The following is a 25,315-nucleotide window of genomic DNA, read 5'->3' as shown; positions in this document are numbered from 1 at the left end:
GATTACCCAAGGCTTCCAAATCATGGAAAGCCCTCCCACTCAATAATTTACTTGCTGGAAGTTTCTTGGTTTTTATCCAAGGCACCTGGGTCTTTAAGTCCATTTGGAAATCCTAGGAGCATGTGCACAGACTTATTGACAACTCTAGCATTGACTGTGATAACACTATACATGGTGAAATGTCGATATGGTGGAACCTCTACCATAACTCTAAGCCACCAACCTTAACCCAAGGCTGTTCTGCTAGACTCTGGCATAACAAGGGGATCAAGTATCTTATGGATATCCTGGAAAATGACAACCTCATCACTTGGGAGGAACTTTGTAGTAAATATAATCTCCCTGCTTCGCATAAGCAGACCTACAATATGATTAGGAATGCCTGTAAGATCCTCAATCTTCCTAAGAACACTCATGTTGATGCCCACAGGTACCTCTCATTCCTATGGAAGGATGGTTCCCCCCTCCCCGACATTAAATCCAAAGTTATCTACAACTTGCTTAACCAGGACACCTCTGTGATCGACCATGTCAACACCCTATGGAATGTTCACCACAGCCCCACTGCTTGGTATAAAACCTTTGAGAACCTTTGGAACCTCCCATCCCCCCTAAGATTAAGCGTTTTAGATGGCAACTCTTACTGGATAGATTGCCTATTAGGAATAACGTAGCTGCATATGATCTTTGTTCTGTCTGCAATAAACCTGAATCTGCTCGACACATCTTCCTTGACTGCCCTTTTGCTAGGGAGATCTGTTTAATGTTTGGAATATCTATTACTAAGCATGTCTTTAATTATGATATGGTTACTAGTTTCGTCCATAATCTTAAAAAGGATGCTAACTTAATTTGGCAAATTTTGTCTTCTTTTATCCTTTGGTTTATTTGGAAAGTCAGAAATGAGGATAAGTTCCAAGGTAATGCTAGGGAACTTACTGGTTTTTTTAAAAAACTCACACATTATAAAATTGATGTACAGGTCTTCTTCCTAATGAATGTTGAACGAAACAAACTGCTGCAGTTCCTCAAAGAAGGCCGAGCCACCATGTTTATATATGAGATGCAAGATGGGTATGAATGGGCAAGGATCGTAGAAAATCAAACCGCCTTTGAGAGTGCAGTAAAGAAACTGATTAAAGAGCTGCAAGATACCAGAGCTCCCCCCTTCAATAGGGTTCACATGTGCATACAAATCATTGAAAGGAAGAAGGTGGTTTGGATGGAAGGACCATAGGGGTGGACCACATGGCTGGAAGACCAGGATAAAATCCTCCTCTAGTACCTTATGGCAACGAACACAACTTTATCTTGGAGTTTTTTTTGTTTAGCCCATTGTATATGACACTCGTCTAGATCTTTTTGGTTTCATTGTTTAACAGTTGAGGCCCTGCCTCCCCTGAACTAATCTGTATAAACCCCTTTTTTGGACTCTCCATTTATAATAAAAATAAAAATAAAAATAAAAACTCTTAAACATTATGATGAGAGTGCGTGAATATAATCAAAACAACAACATTACAATCAATTATATTATAACTTTAGTTTTAATTAATTATTTTTTTAAATTTATTCTCATTTGATAATTTTAACTAAATAATTATAATAAAGATTATTATAATCTTAATAGTGAACTATAATCTTAATTTTCTATAACAATTAAATTATAATAATGTGATGGTGAAATTTGCATGCCCACGACAATACTAATATCTGATTAGTACTATTGTAATGAGTTTTTTGTTTTTCTACTTAACTAGTTATTAAAAAAAGTGATTTGAAGCTGTTATAAGCGGATTTTTAGGAAATCCAAAATAATTAGTTCTAGTGGCAACTATAACTATATAGAAAAAATATATGTAAATTCATAAAATATTCATTTTGACACAAAATATTCATTATTTGATTTTTGAATAATTAATTAATTTATAATGATTATCTAATACAAACAAAATAAAATATTCATTTTGAAACAAGTATCAATCATAATTAAAGAGTAAAAGTTAAATATACAAGCAATATTTTATATATATATATTCGAACCAATTAAAAAATACAAATAAAATAAAATATTCATTTTAAAACAAGTATCAATCATAGTTTTAAATTAAAGAATAAAATTTAAATATACAAGCAACCTTATTATTATTATTTTTATTTTGGAATGCAAATTAGTTCATCTTCTTTTATATATATAAGAAACCACATTAATTCAAACAATTGATATGTAAACAATAAAAAGTAATTTTTTTTTTTTTTTAATTTAGTCATCTTCAAAGTAACATTCCTCAACATCTTCATTCCACTCATCCAGGTCTTCTGATTGAAATGTTTTTCCAATCACATTTAAGGACATTCCATCCATTGAAAATTCTATTAACTCATCAAGGGATTTAGTTTTTTCCTATTCTAGTTGTTCTATTCATAACTATTACTATTTTTATTTAATTAATTTGACTTAATAAAATTATTATCTATCAAGACTATTGTTATTTATTATTAATTTTAAATTTTCTTAATATTTAATTTTTTATATAGTTTTGTTTACACATTTTTGTTTATTATATTTTAGTTTTTAAAGTAGATTTAAATCTAAAACTATTTCAATTATTTAACTTTATTTTGTAAAATTAAAAATTTATTAAGATTTCTTTAATTTATATTATTTTTTCTAATAAAATTTTAATTATTATGAAATAATTATGTTTAATTTTTTATCTTAATTATTATAATTTTTAAAATATAATTATTATTAAAATTAAATCATAATTATTATTAAAACTATACTAAAACCAAGGCAAGGCAAGTACTAGCCACTGTGTGACACTTGTTTAATTTTGGACTCATTTACTACTCCTCCACAAATCTCCATCTCTCCACATTCCTACATATTCAATATTATCTCACACATTTTTATGCATACCATATTTATTACACCTCCTACATCCAAACATTTGTTCTCTACCTTAATATTAATCTTTCACTTCTGCATCAATCATGCAACACAATATTAATGTTGCACTATATGAAACCACTCATTAATCTTGAAATACAAAAAAATGGGTATTGCCGTTTTCATAGGATCCAACTACAAAATCTAATTGGTCTAGATTAAGTTTAAGAGAGAAAAGATAACTCAAAAAGGCTATTGCCCTTATCATAGGATGCAACGCTATCCACGAGCCCTTTCATTTCATACAACGGCTAGAAATCTGTGAAGCAGAAGCCATACAATTCTCATTTCATACAACGGCTAGAAATCTGTGAAGCAGAAGCCATACAATTCTCATTTCATACAACGGCTAGAAATCTGTGAAGCATAATCCATACAATTCTTAAACATACTTTCTTCAAAAAAATCACAATCAATCAGGTTTCTTGACAGCCAGTCCAGTCATGGAGAGCACACTGGTTAACAAAATAAACTTTTCCCTAAATCTATTAAAGCAAACATCATTCTACACAAAAATGGCGGAACAACTTGAGAAAAATGAATTCAAGGCCCAAATTCAAAGGTTGAAAAGCATGCAGGAAAACGGCGGAATAGAAATGGTGATCTATGAGATTGGAAGCATGGAAAGCAGCGAGGAATCCTGCTTGCAATTCGCTCTTGCCCTTGTCCTAAAAAACGAATTACACCTGGTACAAGACATAACAATCTACGATCAAAATCTCTCTGCATCTGAACTTGAAGTCATAAACCATTTCCAATGCCAATGCCATTCAAACACCACAGTAAACAAAGTGGAAAGACCCACTCTGTTCTTCATAAATGGCTGCAAATTTTATCTCTGGAATAACATTCTGGAGGCCAATTTTATGCCACAGGAATTGAACAAGATTGTTATTTTAGGCAGGCCACTTAAACAATGGGTCAAATCTTTGCCAGAAAACTTTGGGGAAATCAAATATGCTTCAACAATCATGAAAAAAAAGCCACAAATAATTAAAGAATTCCCAATATTAATGAGAACGGGGGAGGATTTGAACCTGAGTCACCCACAGTGGTGGAGCTTTCATATTGATGGCGCCACCATAGACCCTCATCAAATTGCTCTTCGCCAAGTGTTCTACAATCTGTCGTTGCATTTCTTTGACGTCTTTGTTAATCCATTCAAAATTACATCAATTCACCCTCACCCGTGGAAGGTCCTAAATTCGACTCCTCCCCCTCCTCCCCCTAATATTAACAGAAAACCCTGTTCATCGCAGGCCCTAGATCTGACAGACCCCACGGCTGACGAGATCAAAATCCGCGAAGCCATCGAGGCCTCCATAATTCGGCTGGAGGCCTCGTCGTTTTACAAGAAATTCACAGAAACAATAAAATGCCCCGAATTCGTTCAACATTTTGAACGGCTGAAGCTTACACAGCAACAATTGACGGGAAATTCGGAAAATTTTAAGTTGCGGTTAGTTTTATACGGGGTGGGCAAAATCGAGAAGTCGGAACGTTCCAGGCTGCAATTCTCACTTGTGATTTTGCTGCAGCGGGATTTTGATTGGGTGGGGGAATTGACTGCTTTCGAGCCCGAGGCAAGCCATACAGAGATCAAAGTTATGCAGGGGTTTGGATGCGATTGGATCACTAATAATGAAAAAGGGCGGAGATTTGTGCACAAGCCAACACTTTTTTACATGCCTGCGGTTCCAGTGTTTGTGCACAACGATCTTATTTCTTCAAATTGGGGTTTTTCTGGATTGAATAAGATGATTATTTTGGGTATAAGTTTTAAGACGACAGCCTCCATGGTTCCTCAGATGACTTACATTTTTCAGGTGCTGCAACGCGATGGGATTGTGTTTGAAGTGCCTGTTAATGGACAGGGATGTGGCCCTCCAGATGATTGCTCCCATGCTTTCGAGTTTTATGGTTGGCATTTTTTCAACTCCTCTGCAAATTCTTGTGATCAGGACAAGATTTCAGTTCCAAATTGTTTACCTTTGAAGATGAGTGCAGAATGAATCTGTTTTTTTTGCAGGAATCATTTTCAATTGGATTTCGCATGGTCTAGTTTGCCTTGCTTTTATATATATAATTTTGCATGGTCTGGCTTGTATTTTGTGAGAATTGTCAATTATAGTTTGCCTTGCTTTTATATATATATATATAAAGTATTTTGCATGGTCTGGTTTGACTTGCTAATAATGATAATAATGATAATTGATGTTTTTGTATTTGTGGGAATTGTCATTTTACATAATAAATATTTTATTTGAGAAGTTTATATATATAATATTTTGCATGGTCTGGTTTGTCTTGTTAATAATCATTATTGATGTTTTTGTATTTTGTGAAAATTGTCATTTCGCTATATATACACACACATATATACAATTAAAAATTAAATTTCAACAAATATTTTAAAAATAATTTATCTAAATGATGCAAAGAGATATATTCAATTTTCAATTAATTTTTTAATTAAAGCTGTATAAGTTTTTTAGAGAAAAACATCTCCTACATCTTTTACATATTTTTTTGAAAAAATAGATATGTTATTAAATTTATTGTAGAATCAAAAAACTAAAATAATCATCAAATTCATGAAGTTTGCATAGTCTATAATGATCAATATGCTTTATTTTGGATTGGCAACAAAAAATCTACATGATCTAATCCAAAAGGAAAGATTCTTTAATAATTTACGATTGTATAATAATTTTTTTTTAATTTGTTGTTATTGAAAAAATTATCTTATTATGTAATTGGTAAATAAGATAGTAAATAATTATGTACTTGGTTAAATAAAAATATAATAAAATTGATATTTATTAATATACTTGTATCACTTAAACAATTAAAAATAATTTTAAAAACAACAATCCTCCAAAATTTTATTTAATTAGTTTAAAAATAATTTTTACTTTAAAAATTATTTCATTTTTCTATATGAATGTTATTTTTAATGTTTATATAAATAATGTTGACTTACATTCACTTTTGTCAAATTAGTTTTTTAATTTTGGGATCCATTTTGATAAACCTCTTTAAATGAAATTGGTGTCAAAACTGAAAAGGAAAAACATTGAGCCTACTTTACATTCTCTTTTCCTTTTTTTTATATGCAATCTTATGGTTATACCCAACATCTTAATGACCTAATTTTGTTGTTCTAAGGAAGATATTTATGGTTCATCATCTTCTTTATATAGGTAAGTTTAGCTGAATTCTTCCATATCAATTTCTTGCTAGTGAAAGCTAGTGGTTGCTCATTATGAATATTTCCATAAAATTTAATATTATTAGAATAAGAGTTATATTTAGAGTTAAATGGTAATTTATTTGAATTATTTTTATTGAAATTTAATTTTTTAGTTTATAAAAAACATCCTCTACCTAGTTCTATAGAAAAATAAATTGAGTTAGAACAAGTTAATAAAAAAGACTAATATCCATTAAACTCTCTCATACTTCCTACACAACCTAAGTTAGAAATATAAGAAAACTTGAGACAAATATAAAATGATAAACCTAAGCTTTAACTATTCATAGAAACCCTAATGCCACAAATGTCCATCATTAATGACTCGACAAAAAATGACAAAAATGATCTATGTTCCCTCTTTTTAAATAAAAAACCAACACCCCTTAAAACTAATTGAAAAATATTCCCAACACATTGGTGCAACCATCACTAGAACAAGAAACAAATTTAGGATAAATGGTGGATGGTGTTTAATGAGGATCCTTGTAATAGCAATGAGGTATTATATATTTATTAAGAAGACTCTATTATGAGTTTTTCCTTAATGATATGTTCAAATTGACTAATGAGATCTTTTGGTCAACCATTTATTCATCATGTGATTATCCCTTCAACAATGAAAGAAAATATGGAAGTTCAAACACTCTAGGTCACTAATTTTCTAACATGTTATCTCTAATTTGAACCTAGGAAAAATTGGGGTAACCCTATACAAATTTTTGGCTCATTTGAAGTTTAAATGCTTTATGCACGTTTTTCAAGATGTTTTTGTATCTCATGCGTGATTGTCATTTTGAAATTCTTATAAATTCCTTCCCTTTTTAGTTTTAGGTGTCTATCAGGTCTATCAACCTGATTTACACCATTTTGGTATTTAGTTGCAAATCGGGTTCATAGACCTGATTTACACCTTTCCCTTTGTGTTCTTCCCTTTGCACACTTAGGTAAAAAATCTGTTTTGTAAACCCGAAATGCACCTTAGCTTGCCTTTTCAAGTGCAAATCAGGTTTATGAACTTGCTTTGCACCTCTTAATTGCACTCCTTGTTGAAGTAAATGTCTCCTTTATAGATTTGTTTTAGGATTCTTTTAATTCATTTTTAATCTCTTCATCCCACATTATCTCTTGTTGATCTACCATTTTCCTTGAAGGCAAATTCGTGGGACTCTCTTCTCCTCTGAAATTGCAGGGTTTCCTAGTTTTTTTCCCTGGTAAGTTTCATTTTCCATGACTTTTACTATTAGTTTGAAGTTCTATCATTTTTCCTTTCATTCCCTAGCTAGGGTGCCTTTTTTTGTTTCGAATCTCACTCTTTTTCTTGGTGTGGTCAAAATTTACAAACTTGAGCCACATTTTTACCACCTCCTTTATTGTTTTGCCCTATTCTTTGTTAGAGTAATCGAGTTTTTACTTGATTAATTAAACAATATTTTTTTGATTCTTTAAGTTCCCTATTATCTCTTTTTACACTTAAGCTAACATTAGGTGCATAATTATTATAGCCTAGGTTTTCCCTTTTGGGGTTTCTTGACCTATTAGAGGTTAATTTTATTTTCCCTGTATCATTATCACATTACACATTTTTGTGAATATTGAGCTCTCATCTTTTGAGCATATTTTTTTCTGTGTTTTGCTTTTAGTTATTTTGCTTCCTTGCTTCTCCTTGTAACAAATTATTCAGCTTGCAGAAGATCTTAAGGCTACTGTGGTGTTGTGTTTCTCAACTCTCACATGGTATCAAAGCTTCAGATCTGTAGCTATCTGTTCTTGTTTTCTTTTCACCTTTTTTGATTTTTTAAAATAAATTTGTTGGTTTTTTTTTTAAATAAAAAATCAGCCTGCATGTCATAAAAAGGCAAAAAATATTTTTTTGAATTTGTTTCTCGAACTACGTTTAGAGTCGTACGGTCTGGTACTGAAGAAAAATTACCCCTAGATGCTTAGTAGTCAAAACTAGGCAAGTTTTATATGACTATAGCAGTTTTCGGGCCTTCTGAGCATAATAGTGAGGTCCATTTAGGCCCAAAGTGCTTAGAAAAAGACCTATCCCTAAGTACGAAAGAAAAACTTTCTGAAACCCTAGATTTGCTTCCAATGCAAAAATTCTCAAAAGAAGAACAAATAGCTGCAGATCTGAAGCTCTGATAGCATGTGACTACTAGGAGTGTTGATATTGCATCTCATCTGTACATATTTGATGGATTTGAGCCCTCTGCAGGTGCAGGTTTGTCTCTTATAGCACATGCGAATTTAGTGAGTAAGCTTTGGCATGAGCGCTTGGGCCATGTCAATTACAGATATCTTCAACAGATGAGTACACAGGCACTTGTTCTTGGGATCCCACAGATTTCCTGCACTGATGGTGTTTGTCATAGTTGTGTGCTTGGCAAGCATCACAGAGATCCCTTTCCGAAGGGAAGAGCCACTCGTGCTTTGGCACCCTTGGAGTTGATTCACAATGATCTCATGTCATTTCCCACTCCTTTTTTGGGGGCCAAGTATGTACTCACTTTTATTGATGACTTCTGAGTAAGTGCACAAAGATGGTGGTAAAAAAGGGGGGGTATAAGTGGACACTTTTTTTTTTTCTGAGTTCAGGTGAACCTGAACTTGGAGGAAAAATTTGAAAGTCATCCACTCAAGATATTAAGATAATCAAAGAACAAATATTGTAGTACTTTGAATCTAGTTTCCAAAATACTAAAAATTTTCAAAATTGGATAAGATTAAAGCGGTCAAATCGTTCACGCACGAAAAACTGACCCTGATTTTTCTAAAAAACATAACATAGTGTCTGATGTGCGCATCAAAAAAGTCATAGTTAGATTTAGTATTTTGACAAATCCTTTGGTAGAAAGATAGTTAAGAGTTAGCACTAGAAGATGTGTATTTTTTTGTAAACTTTTGTTGTGTATTTTTTTTTAATGATTTTCCAATTGAGCACATCCTGAAAATTAGGTACCTGTTCATGTGCGAAGCATAAGTTGCACTAAACAAATCGAAAATACAATTTTTTTTTTTAATTGTAAAGAATCAAGTGCACTACAATAATATATAAAGTTTTTTAAATTTGGATAAGTATATCAAAATTTATTCAAAAAATGGTGCACCTATGTCTGTGAGAACTATGGCGACACTGGTAAAAGAAATTCAATAATAATATGTTATTATTGTTCAAATTGAAAAAAAATTATATGGTTAGAAAGCTCAGAAGATGGGTGAAAATATGGTGGCAATTTTAGAAATACCCACTTTATGAAGTGTAAACCTGATGATGACAAAGTCGATAAACCAAGTTGATAAAATAAAATACATCAAAAATGAGAGAAATGAAGGGAAATCAAACTTCCAAACTGCAGCTTTGTCATCCAGGCCTATTTCCAAGCCTAAACAGTCAAAAGCGCATACGAGGTACTTATGGTTTAAAAAGTGTGTACAGGGTACTTATAGTGTAAGCATGCGTACGCGCTTGTTTCCCTATAAACAACGCGTACACGTTATTGTATAATATGATATTCTATATATAATATGTGTATATACATATAATAAATGTAATCTATAATATGTGCATAATATGATATTGTATATATAATATGTTTTTATACATATAATATATGTATATATATAATATATTAAACATATATATACATGTATGTAAGTGTATTGTCTCCCCCTCTCAAACACATACAAGGTCTCTCTCTCTCTCTCTCTCTCTCTCTCTCTCTCTCTCTCTCTCTCTCTCTCTCCATATCCCATCCCTCTTTCTCTTCTTCTCTCCCTCCCTCCCTCCATACCCCACTGCAACTGTGTCTGCACTTCTATAGAAGTAAGTGAATTTATTTCTTGTCTGCAACTTCCTCTTTGATTTTAATCATGTATCCTCTCCTAAAAAAATTGACTGATGGATTTGTGTGTGTATATTGAATAGGAGGAATAGGGTTTGAAATTGAACCACGTGTGTATTACCATGACAAACAAGGAAACCTATAGCAATATTCTTCTCGAATGTGTTTTTAATGAGCAGAGCAGATGTGGAAAATAGTGTCAACAAAGCAACATGATGAGTTAGAGTACCTGTAATATGTTTTTCAGAAGGAAACAACGAGTAGGAAGAGGAAGATGGAGAGTAAAATAGATGATGTCATGTAGAATGATAGTGGTGGGTATGCGAGAGTTCCCATGTTGTTACACAACGCCTATCACCTAAAGAAATTAAAGTTTTTTGTATGCATGGTAGTGGTAGTATATGATGATCATCACTTGTCAAAGAGCTTGGAACGGTACATACCCATGAAAGAAATCAAGTGTGTAATTCCTATAGTCACAATCAAGAACAATCTTATAACCTTGCAAATTTAATAGCATCATATGTTTATAACTTAGGTAGTACTCTTAGGGTTAGGTCAAGCTCTTACACTTTCTTTTTAGGGAAGCCTCGTTGTTTGTTCGCTTGGAGTCTCGATGAATGACGGATTTATGTGTGTATATTGAATAGGAGGAATAGGGTTTGAAATTGAACCACGGGTGTATTACCATGACAAACAAGGAAACTTGTAGCAATATTCTTCTCGAATGTGTTTTTAATGAACAGAGCAGATGTGGAAAATAGTGTCAACAAAGCAACATGATGAGTTAGAGTACCTACAATATGTTTTTTAGAAGGAAACAATAGAGGAAGAGAAAGAGGGAGAGTAACACAGACGATGCCCTGTAGAATGATAGTGGTGGGTATGTGAGAGTTCCCATGTTGTTACATAATGCCTGTCACCTAAAGAAATTAAAGTTTGTTGTATGCATGGCAGTGGTAGTATATGATGATCATCACTTGTCAAATAGCTTGGAACAGTACACCCATGAAATAAATCAAGTGTGTAATTCCTATAGTCACAATCGAGATCATTCTTATAACCTTGCAAATTTAATAGCATCATATGTTTTAGAACTTAGGCAGTACTCTTAGGGTTAGGTCAAGTTCTTACACTTTCTTTTTAGTGAAGGCTTGTTGTTTGTTCACTTGGAGTCTTGTTGTATGATGTTCTATTCATAACGTTAAATTTAATATATCATTTTATTAGCCCACCATATGAACCCTTAGGTGTCATTAGAGGTCGTATTGTTTCCTAAGAGGTCATATGGTATCCCGTGACCCCTTAAGACCCCTCCTCTTTCCCTCCCCCCCTACTCTCCCCCCTCTCCCTCTCTCCCTCTCTCCCTTTCTACCTCCCTCCCTCTCTCTACCTTCCCTCTCTCTCTCTCTCTCTCTCTCTCTCTCTCTCTCTCTCTCTCTCTCTCTCTCTCTCTCTCTCTCTCTCTCTCTCTCTCTCTCTCTCTCTCTCTCTCTCTCTCTCCTCTCCCTTCCTCTATACCCCTTCTTCTCTCCCACCCCCTCTTCTCTCTCTCTCTCTCTCTCTCTCTCTCTCTCTCTCTCTCTCTCTCTCTCTCTCTCTCTCTCTCTCTCTCTCTCTCTCTACCTTCCTTCCCCCCTCTTCTCTCCCTCTCTCCCTCCCTCTACCTCTCCCTTCCCCCCTCTTCTCTCCCTCTCTCCCTCTCTCTCCCTCTCCCCTCTCCTCTCCCTCCCTCTCCCTACCCCCCTCTCCCCCTCTCCCTCTCCTCTCTCCTCTCCCTCCCTCCCCCCTACTCTCCCTCTCCCTTCCTCCATACCCCTTCTTCTCTCTCTCTCTCTCTCTCTCTCTCTCTCTCTACCTACCCTCCCCCCTCTTCTCTCCCTCCCTCTCCCTCCCTCTACCTCTCCCTTACCCCCCTCTTCTCCCCCCTCTCTCCCTCTCTCTCCCTCTCCCTCCTTCCCTCTCTCCCTCTCTCTCCCTCTCCCTCCTTCCCTCTCTCCCTCTCTCTTCCGCCTCTCTCTCTCTCTCTCTCATCTTCCCTCCCCCCTCTCTCTCTCTCCCTCTCCCTCCTTCCCTCTCTCTCTCCCTCTCCCTCTCCCCTCTTCCTTCCTCCATACCCCTTCTTCTCTCCCACCGTCCCCCCTCCTATTCCCCCCCTCGCTCTCTCTCTCTCTCTCTCTCTCTCTCTCTCTCTCTCTCTCTCTCTCTCTCTCTCTCTCTCTCTCTCTCTCCCTTTTCATTCACATCTTTTCTACTACCAATAGCGCATACAGGGTACTGAAACTATTAGTTCACTGCCCTGCCATAACATTTTTAAGGAAAAGGAGCATGTGCGCGGTACTTATTACTCATAAGCACATATAGGTTACTATTCCCATTATTTGTTACCCTGCGATAACATTTTTTAGGCTTAGTAGCGCGCACGCGCTACTTATCAGTCCATAATGGGAAAAAAGAATATCCTTGGGCTTGTCAACATTTTATGGTCTAATAGTGCGTACGTGGTTTATAGACATAGTTTTAGTTGCCCAAGAGCCTCAACGACCTCAAAAGAAGTTTTTGAGGTCGTTGAAGGCCCCACTGGAACTGTGTTTGCACTTCTATCACTGTTGTATACATAAAACTAAGTGAATTTTTTGTTTTTGCATGATTTCACATGATTGAATTGTTGTTTTTATTAGTTTTTTGTTTTTACATGGTTTCAAATGATTGAATTGTGATTGTTTAATAGTTTGATTCCAAAAAATAGTGATAAGATGCATATTTATGGTTATTTGTTTATTTATGAACTTTTCTTTACATATATATGTAATATGATTCTATTTAGGTCAACCGATGTCAACCATGGGAAAGAAAAAGCAAGGAACGATGGAACAACGAGAGGCTCAAAAGGAAAGACAAAGGCAGCATATGAAGAAATTGTGTGACATAATAACAATGGGAGAAGAAGGTATGTCATCCTCAACATCTCAATTCGATTTACCAAATGAATATAATGCACCTAATGCAATTGAAGAAGAAACATTTGATAATTTACCATTTGATCCTAATGCAATTGAAGAAGATACCACATTGAATAATAAATTTAATGATGAACATATTACACCTTCTCTACTTGATGAATTGAATGTACATAATGCACCAATGTTCACACCTCCTAGAATCATTCGTAGGAAACTACAGTATCTAATTGACATTGATGAGAATATATTGAAGTCAATGCCCAATAAAATGAATGAACAAACTTGTAGGAGAATGGTTAAAAGAATATGGAAAAACTATTTTATAAACTTAAATCAAACTGCACGATGTCAATTAATTGTTCAAATGATTAAAAATTTAAATTTTAGAGAAACAATGAAAATTCTAGGCCTAAGATCATCTGAAAGTAACAGCGAAAGAACTATTGTCAAAAATCTATTTGATACATATCAATCTATTGGTTCAAAATCACGTAGTAAAGATTCTAATGCTACTCGACGTGTCATTACATCAACCATAATGAGCAAGAAAATAAAAAAAGATCATTTGATAAGCAAAATAAGTAAGTCATTAAATGTTAGTAGAACAACATTAAGTAAAGTATTAAAGAGGCAGGAACAAATAGAGGAACCTAACAATAATTCTCTTTGGGCATTCTCGGGTAGACTACCACACAAAGACAAGGTTGTTGATGCACTAAAAATATTAATTGAATTTTTTTGGCATGACAACAGAAGAGTATCGCCCAACCAAAGAGATGTTGATAGAAGGCGAATTGGGTCTAAAAATTATGAGCCACATGTGAAACACTATTTGGATAATATGACTCAAACTAAATTTTATGAAAGATTCCTTCAAAAGTTTCCTCAAATAAGAATTTCTCAAAGATTTTTTGAAATGGTAAAACCTTTTTATATTAAGATTAATCATGTATGCACCACGTGTTGTTGTAGGATGCATATTGAATTTTTCATGCATTATGAAATTTTTTATCATATTTGTTCTACTTTGCACACTAACGATGTTTTATGAGAATGTAATATACAAGCACCTCCTAAGTCGGTAAGAGAATTTATTTCAAGTGTGCTATGTAATAGACATGATGGTTGCATTTATTATAAGATGCCTTGTTTGGAAGGTTCTTGTGCTATATGTGGTGGTTTGCAATGTTTACCAAGATGTGTACATTTGGAGAGAACACATGAAATTGGTACGAAACTAGTTTCTTTCAGAAAATACAAGACAGTCACATATGGAGTTTGCAACGTTGTCCTGGATTTGAAGAAATAGTCCGTCAAATTTTGACAATTTTTTGGACTCAAGGCACTTGAGAGCTCGCACCAATACGGAATGACTCTCGACGTTCTGGCACTTTGGGATGCATGAAAGGGGCATGCCTAGGGGTTTGTGCACATGACGAACTGAATCAATTCTAGCCAATCTTGCAACTTTTCACTGCATGCAATTGACCATTTTTAGAGCAGGCAAAAAAATGCTACTAATTGAAAATGGCTCTAAGTCATCAAAAATCGAGATAGGCCATTATAGAGGAGCCTCACGTGACCCCATGGGATTAAACAGATCGACCATATATGTCCTATATTTGAAGAAACAGTCCATTAGATTTTGACAATTTTTTGGACTCAAGGCACTTGAGAGATCGCACTAGTACAGAATGACTCGACATTCTGGCACTTTGGGATGCATGATAAGGGCATGCCTAGCATAAAAATTCCCACCCAAACACGCTTGCGACATTAGTTTGTGCACATGACGAACCAAATCAATTCTAGCCAATCTTGCAACTTTTCATTGCATGCAACTGACGATTTTTGGAGCAGGCGAAAAAATGCTACTAATTGAAAATGGCTTCGAGTCGTCAAAAACTGAGATAGGCCATTGTAGAGGAGGCTCATGCGACCCAATGGGATCAAACAGATTGACCATATGTGTCTTGTATTTGAAGAAACAGTCTGTCAAATTTTAATAATTTTTTGGACTCAAGGCACTTGAGAGATCGCACCGGTACGAAATGACTCTTGACATTCTGGTGCTTTGGGATGCATGATAGGGGCATGCCTAGCATAAATATTCCCACCCGGACATGCTCACAACATCGGTTTGTGCACACAATGAACCGAATTAATTCTAGCCAATCTTGCAACTTTTCATTGCATGCAATTGACGATTTTTGGAGCAGGCGTAAAAATGCTACTAATTAAAAATGGCTTCGAGTTGTCAAAAAATGAGATAGGCCATTATAGAGGAGCCTCACGCGACCCCATGAGATCAAATGGATCAACCATATGTGTCCTGGATTTGAAGAAACAGTCCGTCAAATTTTGATAATTTTTTGGACTCAAGGCACTTGAGAGATCGCACTGGTACAGATTGACTCTCAACGTTCTAGCGCTTTGGGATGCACGATAAGGGCATGCCTAGCGTAAACCTGCCCACCCAGACATTCTTGCAACATTGGTTTGTGCACACGATGAACCAAATAAATTCTAGCCAATCTTGTAACTTTTCATTGCATGCAACTAACAGTTTTTGGAGAAGGCAAAAAAATGCTAATAATTGAAAATGGCTCTGATTCGTCAAAAACCGAGATAGGCCATTGTAGAGGAGCCTCATGTGACCCCATAGGATCAAATATATTGACCATATGTGTCCTGGATTTGAATAAATAGTCCGTCAAATTTTGACATTTTTTTGGACTCATTACAATTGAGAGATCGCACCTGTACGGTATGACTCTCGATGTTTTGGTGCTTTGGGATGCACAATAGGGGCATGCCTAGCATAAAATTTCCCACCCAGATGCACTCGCGATGTCGTTTTGTGCACACGATGAACAAAATTTGACCATTGTGAGCATGAGGGTTCTCTCACACCAAACACATTGTTGTTTATATTCATATTGTCAATTTTTGTTGTTTATATTCATATTGTTGATTACATATGCAAATATTCATTTAAATTTATAAAAGGGCAGCCACCAACTACAACGAATACATAGTAATGAACCGAATACAAGGAGTTTTGTAGGGTTAATTCAACATTTTAGAAATTTTATCAAATCATATTCCACGATTGCAATGTTTTATATCATATATTTTTGTTGTTTATATTCATATTGTTGATTACATATGCAAATATTCATTTAAATTTATAAAAGGGCAACCACAAAATACAACGAATATAAAATAATGAACTCATTACACATTTATTGGATCGAATATCGATATTTATATATATAAAAAAAGGCATGTCTGCCAAGTCAATACAAGTATTACAAAAATGTGGCATATGCCATGTCCAAATCAATATACAATAAAAATGTAAAATATATCTACACGTATTGGTCATTCTATGACCAAAACTAACACTATATGATCCTAAACTTGTGGTGGATCATCAAAATCAAGCCTCTTCGATGCAGTACGTGGCTTTGTAGATGGCTGCAAAACCACAATTCAAAAGCCAAGTTAGAATTCTTTTGTAGAAAATAGTTCACAATTAACAACATAACTATGCATTTAACTTTAATTCCTTTGAAATTGAAATGTAGATTACCTCATCGGCTGATCTTTGCTCTCCTCTCCTTGTCACTCTTAGGAGTTTTCTTGAAGACATACTTAAATGGATCCACGATATTGCCATACCGCGAAGGGGTCTATTGTAGATTAAATGTACAATTAATACAATGTACTAACATAAATATATCAAAAACACTTAAAATCTATAATATAGAGAACAATGACGTACCTATACCTGAGATGCTTCTCCAATGGATTGAGGATGGCTCACCATCGATGTAGAAATTGTCGCTATTACCTATACAAAAATATTCAAAGATTAAATACAATTAATATAATGATAAGTATTGAAGGTTAAAAACAATTAATTTTACATATCAAACAAAAGTGTACTGGATCCTAAGATGCTTCTCCAGTGCAAGGAGGAGGGTTCTCCATTGATGAAATAGGTATTGGATATTTTCTATATGAAAAAATTATAAGATTATAATATATCATAAGTTCACATGTATGTGTGCATATAATCATGAAATCAAGAAAATAAAGTAGAGATACATACCTCTACCCTCTCCCGATCCACGAGCGAATCAGGTGCATTCAACAAATCCACAAAGCTCAATGGTCATTGTACATGTAAAATAGACAAAAAACACTAATCAATCTACAAACCCCAACTAATACTTGATTTTGACATTTTCAAACAATTGTACAACTAAAAATGTGTTCAATTACCTTCTTCCCACGTTTTGGCATCTTTGAGGAATTCTTTTTCTTAGGACGAGCCCTAGATGTGGAGGGGGTACCCTAAAAAACAAAATTAACATGAGATATTAGTACAGATAATAAATTTAACATAATTTTAAGAAATCTAAAATGAAATGAATTGCATATTCCATCAAAACAATACATAAAAAGAGTTGTACAAAATATGATACCGTATAGCCTTGTAGGCCAAAATCGATCGTTGAGAGTGTGATGTCATCAATTTGGGACATTTCGTCCCCTGTCAACACCTACAAACCAGAAATTGGACCAAGCATTAAAGATAGTTAATATATCTTGTATTTTTTTGAATTCAAAGTGTACTATTCTATTTTAACATGTTACAAAATTTATACCTCAAGCATCGAAGTTGCAGCTATAGTAACTGGGGGAGGGGTATGGGATACCACTGCTGCATCCTGAAATGCATATTATTTATCTCAATTTAAATCGATGTATAAATAAAAATTCATTTATGTAATTACAAATTTAAAGTGACTGATAAATAAAATGTTATGAATTCAAATCAACACACATGTGTCTGTGGCTCATGGGCAAACACCATGTCCATCAACTTATCTGTCAACACGACATCCTCAACCATGTGAGACTAACATCTGCAACCATAAATCATGCACAGATGATATGGGGATCCATCTGCACCAGCTGCATCATCTCTCCCTAAGCATATCCCCGCGCAACTAACACACATATGTTGGATGGTCTCTTTGTCGCCCTCTAATGGCTCATCATCGAATACAATAGGGTGTGCTAATGACATCCCATGCTGGATGATGGCACCAGTCAATGTTGTGGCCACCTGAAGAGTTTGTAGCTCCATCGACTCTTTCAGCTCTAATGGGACAACCTGATGCACCTTGGGTTTGGGTGCTAGGGGGCAGTGACTCTCTACGAGTAATCGCCTACGGGCTCCAGGTCTATCTTGGGTAGAGCCACCACCTCTACCATGAAACTCTCTCATGTCAAAATAGTTTGGTCGTACATTGAGCACAAACTCGCAATATATTTTTCTCAAAAAATATAATGGCACCTCATAATTATTACAAGGTGGATCATCAAAGACCATCAACCACCTCTGCCAAAAAAGATTCTTCATTTGCACATTGGTACACCAATGTATGGGAAACCTCTTTGCATGAAGAGGTAATGACTGATCAGTTTTGGGATCAACAAAAAGGGCACATATTTGTTTTTTAGTAATATTTTTGTTTTTTACTCCATCGTATGATAGCCCATTGGCATAGAATTGACGACACCTATCCCTAAAGGTTCCCCATTTGGTAATTTCTGTGGAAATAGCTATGGCACCACTAGCTAATGTTTCTAGTCTAGTGGTGAGGGATTGATGATTGTCAAGTTCAAAAGTTTTCAATTTAACAATCAGTTTATTGATTTTAGACGTATTTTGTCCTAACTGATTAATTAGTTCTTCCCATGTTTCAGGTTTGCGGTCAAAAGGAGGAATTGGGGGTTGTTCTTGTGTGTTTTCAGGAGGTGCATTTGGTTGTTCTTGTGGGTTTTCAGGAGGTGCATTTGGTTGTTCTTGTTCTAGATTAGAAGAATCTAGTTTTTGAAACAAAAAATGAAAAAACCTATTCAAAATTAATGAAATTAAATTCAAAATGTAAAACAAATTGCATAAACCAGAAAGAAAGACAAAAATAAATAAAAACTAACCTTGATCCATAGCTTGGAAGACAAATCTATCACCTTGTTCGTAGTTTAGGAGAGGAAATGGGGAAAAATGAAGTTAAAAACGCGCTATTCACGGTTAAATGAGACCTAGTTTTTTTTTAAACTTTTTTTACCAGGCACTGCGTACACGGTTTTATTTGGATTATTAGCGCATACACACTTATTTTCCTATGATCAGCGCGTATGCGCTCATTTTCCTAGGCGTAGTGCATACGCACTCATTTTCCTAAAAGCAATGCATATGCGCTACCTTTTCTAGGCTCGAGAAGAACAAACCTAAGCGCATATGCGGGAATTTCAAATTTTAAAATCGTGTACGCGTTGCTTGTCTTTCCATTTTTTTTTGGGTGGTGTCCACTTTTCTGACCACCATCTTTGTGCACATGCCCTTCTCCAAATGCACATGGGTGTAGTTTCTTAAGTACAAGTCTGATGTCTTTGATTCATTTCGAATCTTCAAGACATTTGTAGAGAAGCAGTCTGGCTGTTCTATTCAGCGGATACATACTGATAATGGGGGGGAGCATGTGAATCGGGATCTAAGAGATATTTGCACTAAGCATGGTTTGCAGCATCTGTTTACTATTTCCTACACCCCTCAGTAGATTGGTGTCACTAAGTGCAAGAACAAAACTTTATGGGAGATGGTGAATTGTATGATTCAGTCCAGGTCCATGGATTTGTCTTTTTGGGTTGAGGCAGCCAATTGTGCCAACTATATTCATAATCGGATGCCTCACAAGGTGATTTGACATATGACTCCTGAGGAGGCTTGGTCTCATGACAAGCCTGATGTTTCTTTTTTTCGAGTGTTTGGCAGTGAGGCATGGGCTTTTATTCCTGATGCTCATGTAATCATGAAAGCACACACATACATACACAAAGAACACCAGATATTGTTGGCAAGAGACACTATACTAGTAGAGATTTGTGCATGAGGAATGTTTTTGGGTTGTCATTGATGGCAACTCAGATCAAATATCACATCTGATATATGCAGATTTGTTCTACCGAAAGTTTGATATTCATTTCGCTTAAGTCTGGAAGGTGGAATACAATATGCAACAGAGTATGAATACATTGAGAAGATCTCATTTTTTGTTTCATAGTTTTGGTTGCAATGTAAGAGTTAGATGGTTAGATGCTTGAGACAGCTTAATTAACAATCCTAGCCTTCGGTATCGATTCTCATGCAATATTGAAGATCCGGTATCCAGTAATTTAGGAAGAATAGAGTTAGTTTGGTGTAACGTGTTATGTGAAATCTTTGGGATGATTTTGGTGATTTGTTTTGATTTCGAGGTGGTTGAGCTGACATGTGTGAAGCATTTTATCAGTTTGTTTGGGTCTGCATATGGATTGGTAATCAGATTGAGCCGACTTTTGGTTACATGTTTCCTATTGTGTGTTGCGGTTTTTGGGGCCGATATGGAATTGATTAATTTTGATGGTGCATATATATAAGACCGATTCATTTGAGCATTTTGGTATGAGATGTGAGTGTGCAAATATTGTATGAGAGATTGTACAAAGTTTTTTGTGTGTGATTGAAAGCTTTTGTGCTTCAGTATGTGACTGAGTAGCAGAACACAACAGAGAGACAAAATAGTGTAAGAAGACCTTTTGTGCTAAACCAAAACTACTTGTTGGCATTTGTAGATGCTACTCTTCAATTCATTCAATCAGTTGTCATTTTAAATCACTTGTAAGCTAGCGAGCCTTCCTCTGGGGTGTAGCCCTCTTTTTTAATTGAGCAGTGAGTTCTAAGCAGTGTGCCTGAATGCATGTGTGTTCCCCTCTTGTAATATTATTATACTCCTTGTAAAGTGGAAAAAATCGAACCCTAGTTGTTCTCCCCTCCCCAACTCCAAGGAGAGAGAAGGGAGATTCACTAGGGTTGATGGTTTTCACTTAGGAGGGACTTTACATTCAAAAGAGGGGTTGAAACCCACAAGATCCAATCCCACACAAGGCAAGATTGGATTCTAAATGAGTTTAAAGGGTTGTGATAGCAAGGCTACCCTCTTTTGTAAAGAATGTAGATAGAATGATTAAGCTAGGAATACATAGAAAGTGAGAAAGATTCACTTATAAAATGAGATAGGGATATAGGATGAAGCTGTGGACCTGGAATTAGCAGTAAAATGTCGAGACGGCGCTGTCCTGCAAATTTGAGCAAAAGTTGACGGGACGATGGCGCCCGACGTGCACACGGTCCTCCGAAAAATCCGTGAAACGAAGGGGGATCTGTTCGTCTCTGCACAAGGATTCCAGATCTTCAATTTCAGCTGCGTACCTGCAACCTACACACAGAAAAGCGAAGACGATTGGGGGGTTAGGGATTAGGGGTTTTCCCTTAGGTCAAACCCCTGTTTTGGAATTAACCAAGAAATGAGAAATGTTGTAAATGTAATGTAAAACAAGTTCTAATACCTTGTTGTAAGGATGTTTGTATCCTTATATGTGAAGGTATAGATGTTGTTGTATGTTGTATGTTGTATGTTGTATGTTGTAGTATGTGATCTCCTCTTCAATGGTTGAATCCTTGTCTTGAATGCAACACTTAGCCTTGAATGGAGACTTAGAATGATCAATTGCTTGAAGGAATGTTTGAATGCTTGAATGCTTGAATGTTTGAATGTTTGAGTATCGTTTCCACCTTTTTTGCCTCCTCCCAAATGAGAGAGGAAAATGTAGTTTATATACTTGCCAATTAGGGTTGATAGACTGATTTTCCCGACCTTAAGCCGACCAGGAAATGTTATTTTCCAATTTGCAAACAAAAAGACCTGAAGTCCCATGGGAGACTGGGCCCAAAATAGGGCCAGGGACCAGGGCGCCGGGCGCCATGGTCCTGGGGGACCAAGGCGCTAGGCGCCCTAGTCCTGAAGGACTAGGGTGTTGGGCGCTCTGGTCCCACCTCCCGAGACAGTAGGGTGCAAGGAGGGATCAGGCAGGGTGCTGGAAAAATGCAGCTTTTGATGTTGTGGACAAGTTTCGGGGTCTCCATTCAGGTTCAGTGTTGCATCGCCATCGTGAAGACCCAAATGCGGTCGAAATTGCAAGTGTCACAATTTTAGGACGCTACATTTAGCCCCCACTTTAGCGGGAGTATAAGCGTACGCTCATACTTCCGGTAAAGTACAAGGAAACAACATTGAAAAACTTTCACCACGTCAAGGAGGCAAGATACACCAAGCCCCCAATGGACTAAGGATCTTACGACTTCGATTGACAAAGTAAAAGGGAAGATCATGAGGGAGAACCATGACTATCAGTAGTAAGGTTCCCTCACTGTGAGTCATGCAAGAAAGATATCAAAAATTTTCAAGGCAAAGCTAAATTTGCTAAGAAATTTTCAAGTATTTTGAAAAGATATGAACTGGATGTATGCCCCCCTACGTTAAAGTGATCGCACACACCTCACCGGGGGTGATTGCTTTAAGGTAGTGATACATATAAGAAATGAGAAAGGAGCACGTTATCACAAGGATTTAGCCCCCAAGTGTGAGATAAGCCCAAGGATAATAGACACAAAACACAAAGCACAAGGTGACTTCGCTTTCCTCGAGGTCAGTATGCTGTATGATAATTCATGTATATCATATGTATGTATGCATAATTGTTCTTCATTCCCCAATCAAGGAAGGTCACCTAGAAGAAGGGAACACATGTGTCTTTTGAGTCAACATGAGAGAGACCAAAGAGATCTCAATGCTTTGCATCGTCCTCAAGTAGACAACACTAAGGACAACAAATAGAAGAATGAGAATAACATATAGAAGAAGTAACAAAAGAGAGGAGGAGAGAATCTGCTATGCTAATGAACTAGTCTAGCACGTCATCTACCCCCCGATCTTGCTAATCAACGTTTCGGGAAGGTAGGGAACACGCTAGAGGAGGAACATTCAACACAGTAGATGGAGCTATCACAAGATCCAAACAAGGGCTATGTTCATGTTCCTAGCCACGTTGTTCTTGTCTAGGAGCTAGGATAAGTGCTTTAAAAAATTCATTAGATAAATGGTTATCAATATCAACAAGTTCATATTCACTATCAGAAGCAAGAGAAGTAACATTTTCATCTATATCATCATCAAGATTTATAAAAATAGGGTCTTTAACTCGCACAGGATCAAGACCATCATGCATCTTATGTTTAGGAGATTTTGGCTCAATTTCCGGCTGAGGAGAAAATGGAATAATGCTTGTTGAAGGTGTTTTTGGGGATTGCAAAGTTTGAGAGGCAGCTGCCTGAGCTCTAAGATGACGCTTTCGTCAGTGTTCACGTGCAGAACGATTTCGTCTAGTCTTAGTAGGAAGTTGAGAAGATTGAGGAGGAGGAATGTTCTCATCCTTATGACTTGGGTGTTTAGGTTGTGGTCTCTTAGGCTGAAAAATAGGAGAAGAGGAAGGTCTCTTCTCTCCATAAGAGGAAGGAGGAGGAACTGCTCCATATAAGGGAGGAATATTTGGTTTAGGAAGGAGACCAAGTCCATCATGACGAGGAGGGATAGGTCTACTTTTGGGAAGTTTATTAGATATAGGCATAGTCACTCCATAGGGATGGGTTGGGAATCTTCTTGAGGAAAGACATTAGTTTTATCTTTCAAAGGAAGAAATTCCTTCTCAAGAACGATAGGAATGTCAAGTTTGGGTGTTCTAGGTTCACTTAGAGATAGGATCATATCTTTTTTCCACTTTTGATAAGAGTTGAAAAGATGATCACTTCGCGGAGGAAGGGGTTGGAATTGTTTAGGCCAAAAATAATCAAGAGGAACGCTAGAAGTTCTTTTGGTTGGTTTAAAGAGACTATGATTGATAGTAACAACTTCACCATTATGGGGAAATTTCAAACACTTGTGAATAGGAGAAGCAATAGCTTTCATGGAAGATAGCCAAGGATAGCCTAGCTTCACACAAAATTGTTCGGATGATGGAATAATAGCAAAGTCCACATCAAGGGATTTATTATGGACCTCAATAGGTAATGTAATAGAACCAATTGCAGGAGAAGAAAATGCATCAAATAGTTTCACAACCACATTTGTTTCGTCATAGATCACTTGATTCAATTGCAAAGTAAAAAGAAATTCTTCAGTAATGACATTAACCATACAAGAAGGATCAATAAGCACTCCATGACAAGGTGTATTCTTGACTTTTGCAACTATGTATAAAGGACCATCAGGTGCCCTAATAGTTTCACTAGAATCAAATGTGATGGAAGGTTCTTTAGGGATTTCTTGCTGCTCTACAAAGTTAATCACATTCGGAGTCATAGACACAAGACCATCAGATGAGAAAGAGGAATCATTAGTCTCAATCGCATTAGAGGTATGAGAAGGTAATGGATCAGTAGAAATCTGAAGATTTTGATTAGGAGGAGCTACAGATGTATTGCCTTTATCATTCACTCCAGAAACAGAAATAGTATTATTATCAATCAAATCTTGAATTTTACCTTTTAAAGCAAAACATTTTTCAGTATCATGCCTAGGTTGACGATGAAATTGACAAAAAGATTTGTTATCAAAATAGGGTGAATTAATCTTTGTAGGATCTATTTGCCTTATAGGAGGAAGAGTAAGCACATTTTGTTCCAATAACTTATTCATAATACTATGCAATGATTCATTCAAAGGAGTAAACTTTCTTTCTTTCTTGAAAAACTTAGAAATAGGAGGCACACCTGATGCCGCATTCACATTGTTGTTGATGATGTTTTCATTGAATTTAATGGACTCTCTGTTCAGTTTAAACTTCCCAAATGGTTGTTGACTACTATCACCCTTATCACTTGGAGCCATAGGATTTGCTTGTTCCATTTGACTCACAGTCAGTTGATAATTGTGAAGAGTTGCGCACAACTGTTGGAAAGAAGTAAACTTAGAAAACATGAGTTTTTCTCTAATGTCTTTTTATAAATTAGAAATAAAGATTCTTTGAATATCATTGTCAGCACTGGAAAAGAAATTTGAGCATACAAATGCTTATATCTACCAATGAAATCAGTCACTTTTTCTTTAACACCTTGTTTACAATGCATTAAATCGATCAAAGTAACTTTAGGACTTATATTGTTTTGAAATTGTTGAATGAAAGCATTTGCAAGTTGTTCGAAAGAAGTAATAGAATAAGAAGGCAATGAGCAATACCATTGTAGGGCTTTATCTCTTAATGTTCTAGTAAACAGTTTTGCAAGCAACCTTTGGTCATAAGCAAAATCGGTACATATTGTTTGAAAGGTCTTAACATGTGT

At 35.8% G+C, this 25,315-nt stretch overlaps 1 protein-coding gene across 1 annotated transcript; it reads left to right on the top strand.

Annotated features, from left to right (window-relative positions):
• Positions 1-3,206: 3,206 nt before the first annotated feature.
• Positions 3,207-5,045, top strand: LOC131876464 (uncharacterized). Its single transcript, XM_059221874.1, has one exon. It carries the CDS (start codon positions 3,397-3,399, stop codon positions 4,963-4,965), a length of 1,569 nt encoding a protein of 522 aa, XP_059077857.1. The 5' UTR covers positions 3,207-3,396; the 3' UTR covers positions 4,966-5,045.
• Positions 5,046-25,315: the final 20,270 nt, after the last annotated feature.

Source organism: Cryptomeria japonica, chromosome 6 (assembly GCF_030272615.1).
Source record: "Cryptomeria japonica chromosome 6, Sugi_1.0, whole genome shotgun sequence".
NCBI lineage: Eukaryota > Viridiplantae > Streptophyta > Pinopsida > Cupressales > Cupressaceae > Cryptomeria > Cryptomeria japonica.
Note: the sequence above shows the minus strand (reverse complement) of the source record. Positions and strands in the feature narration are given on the sequence as shown.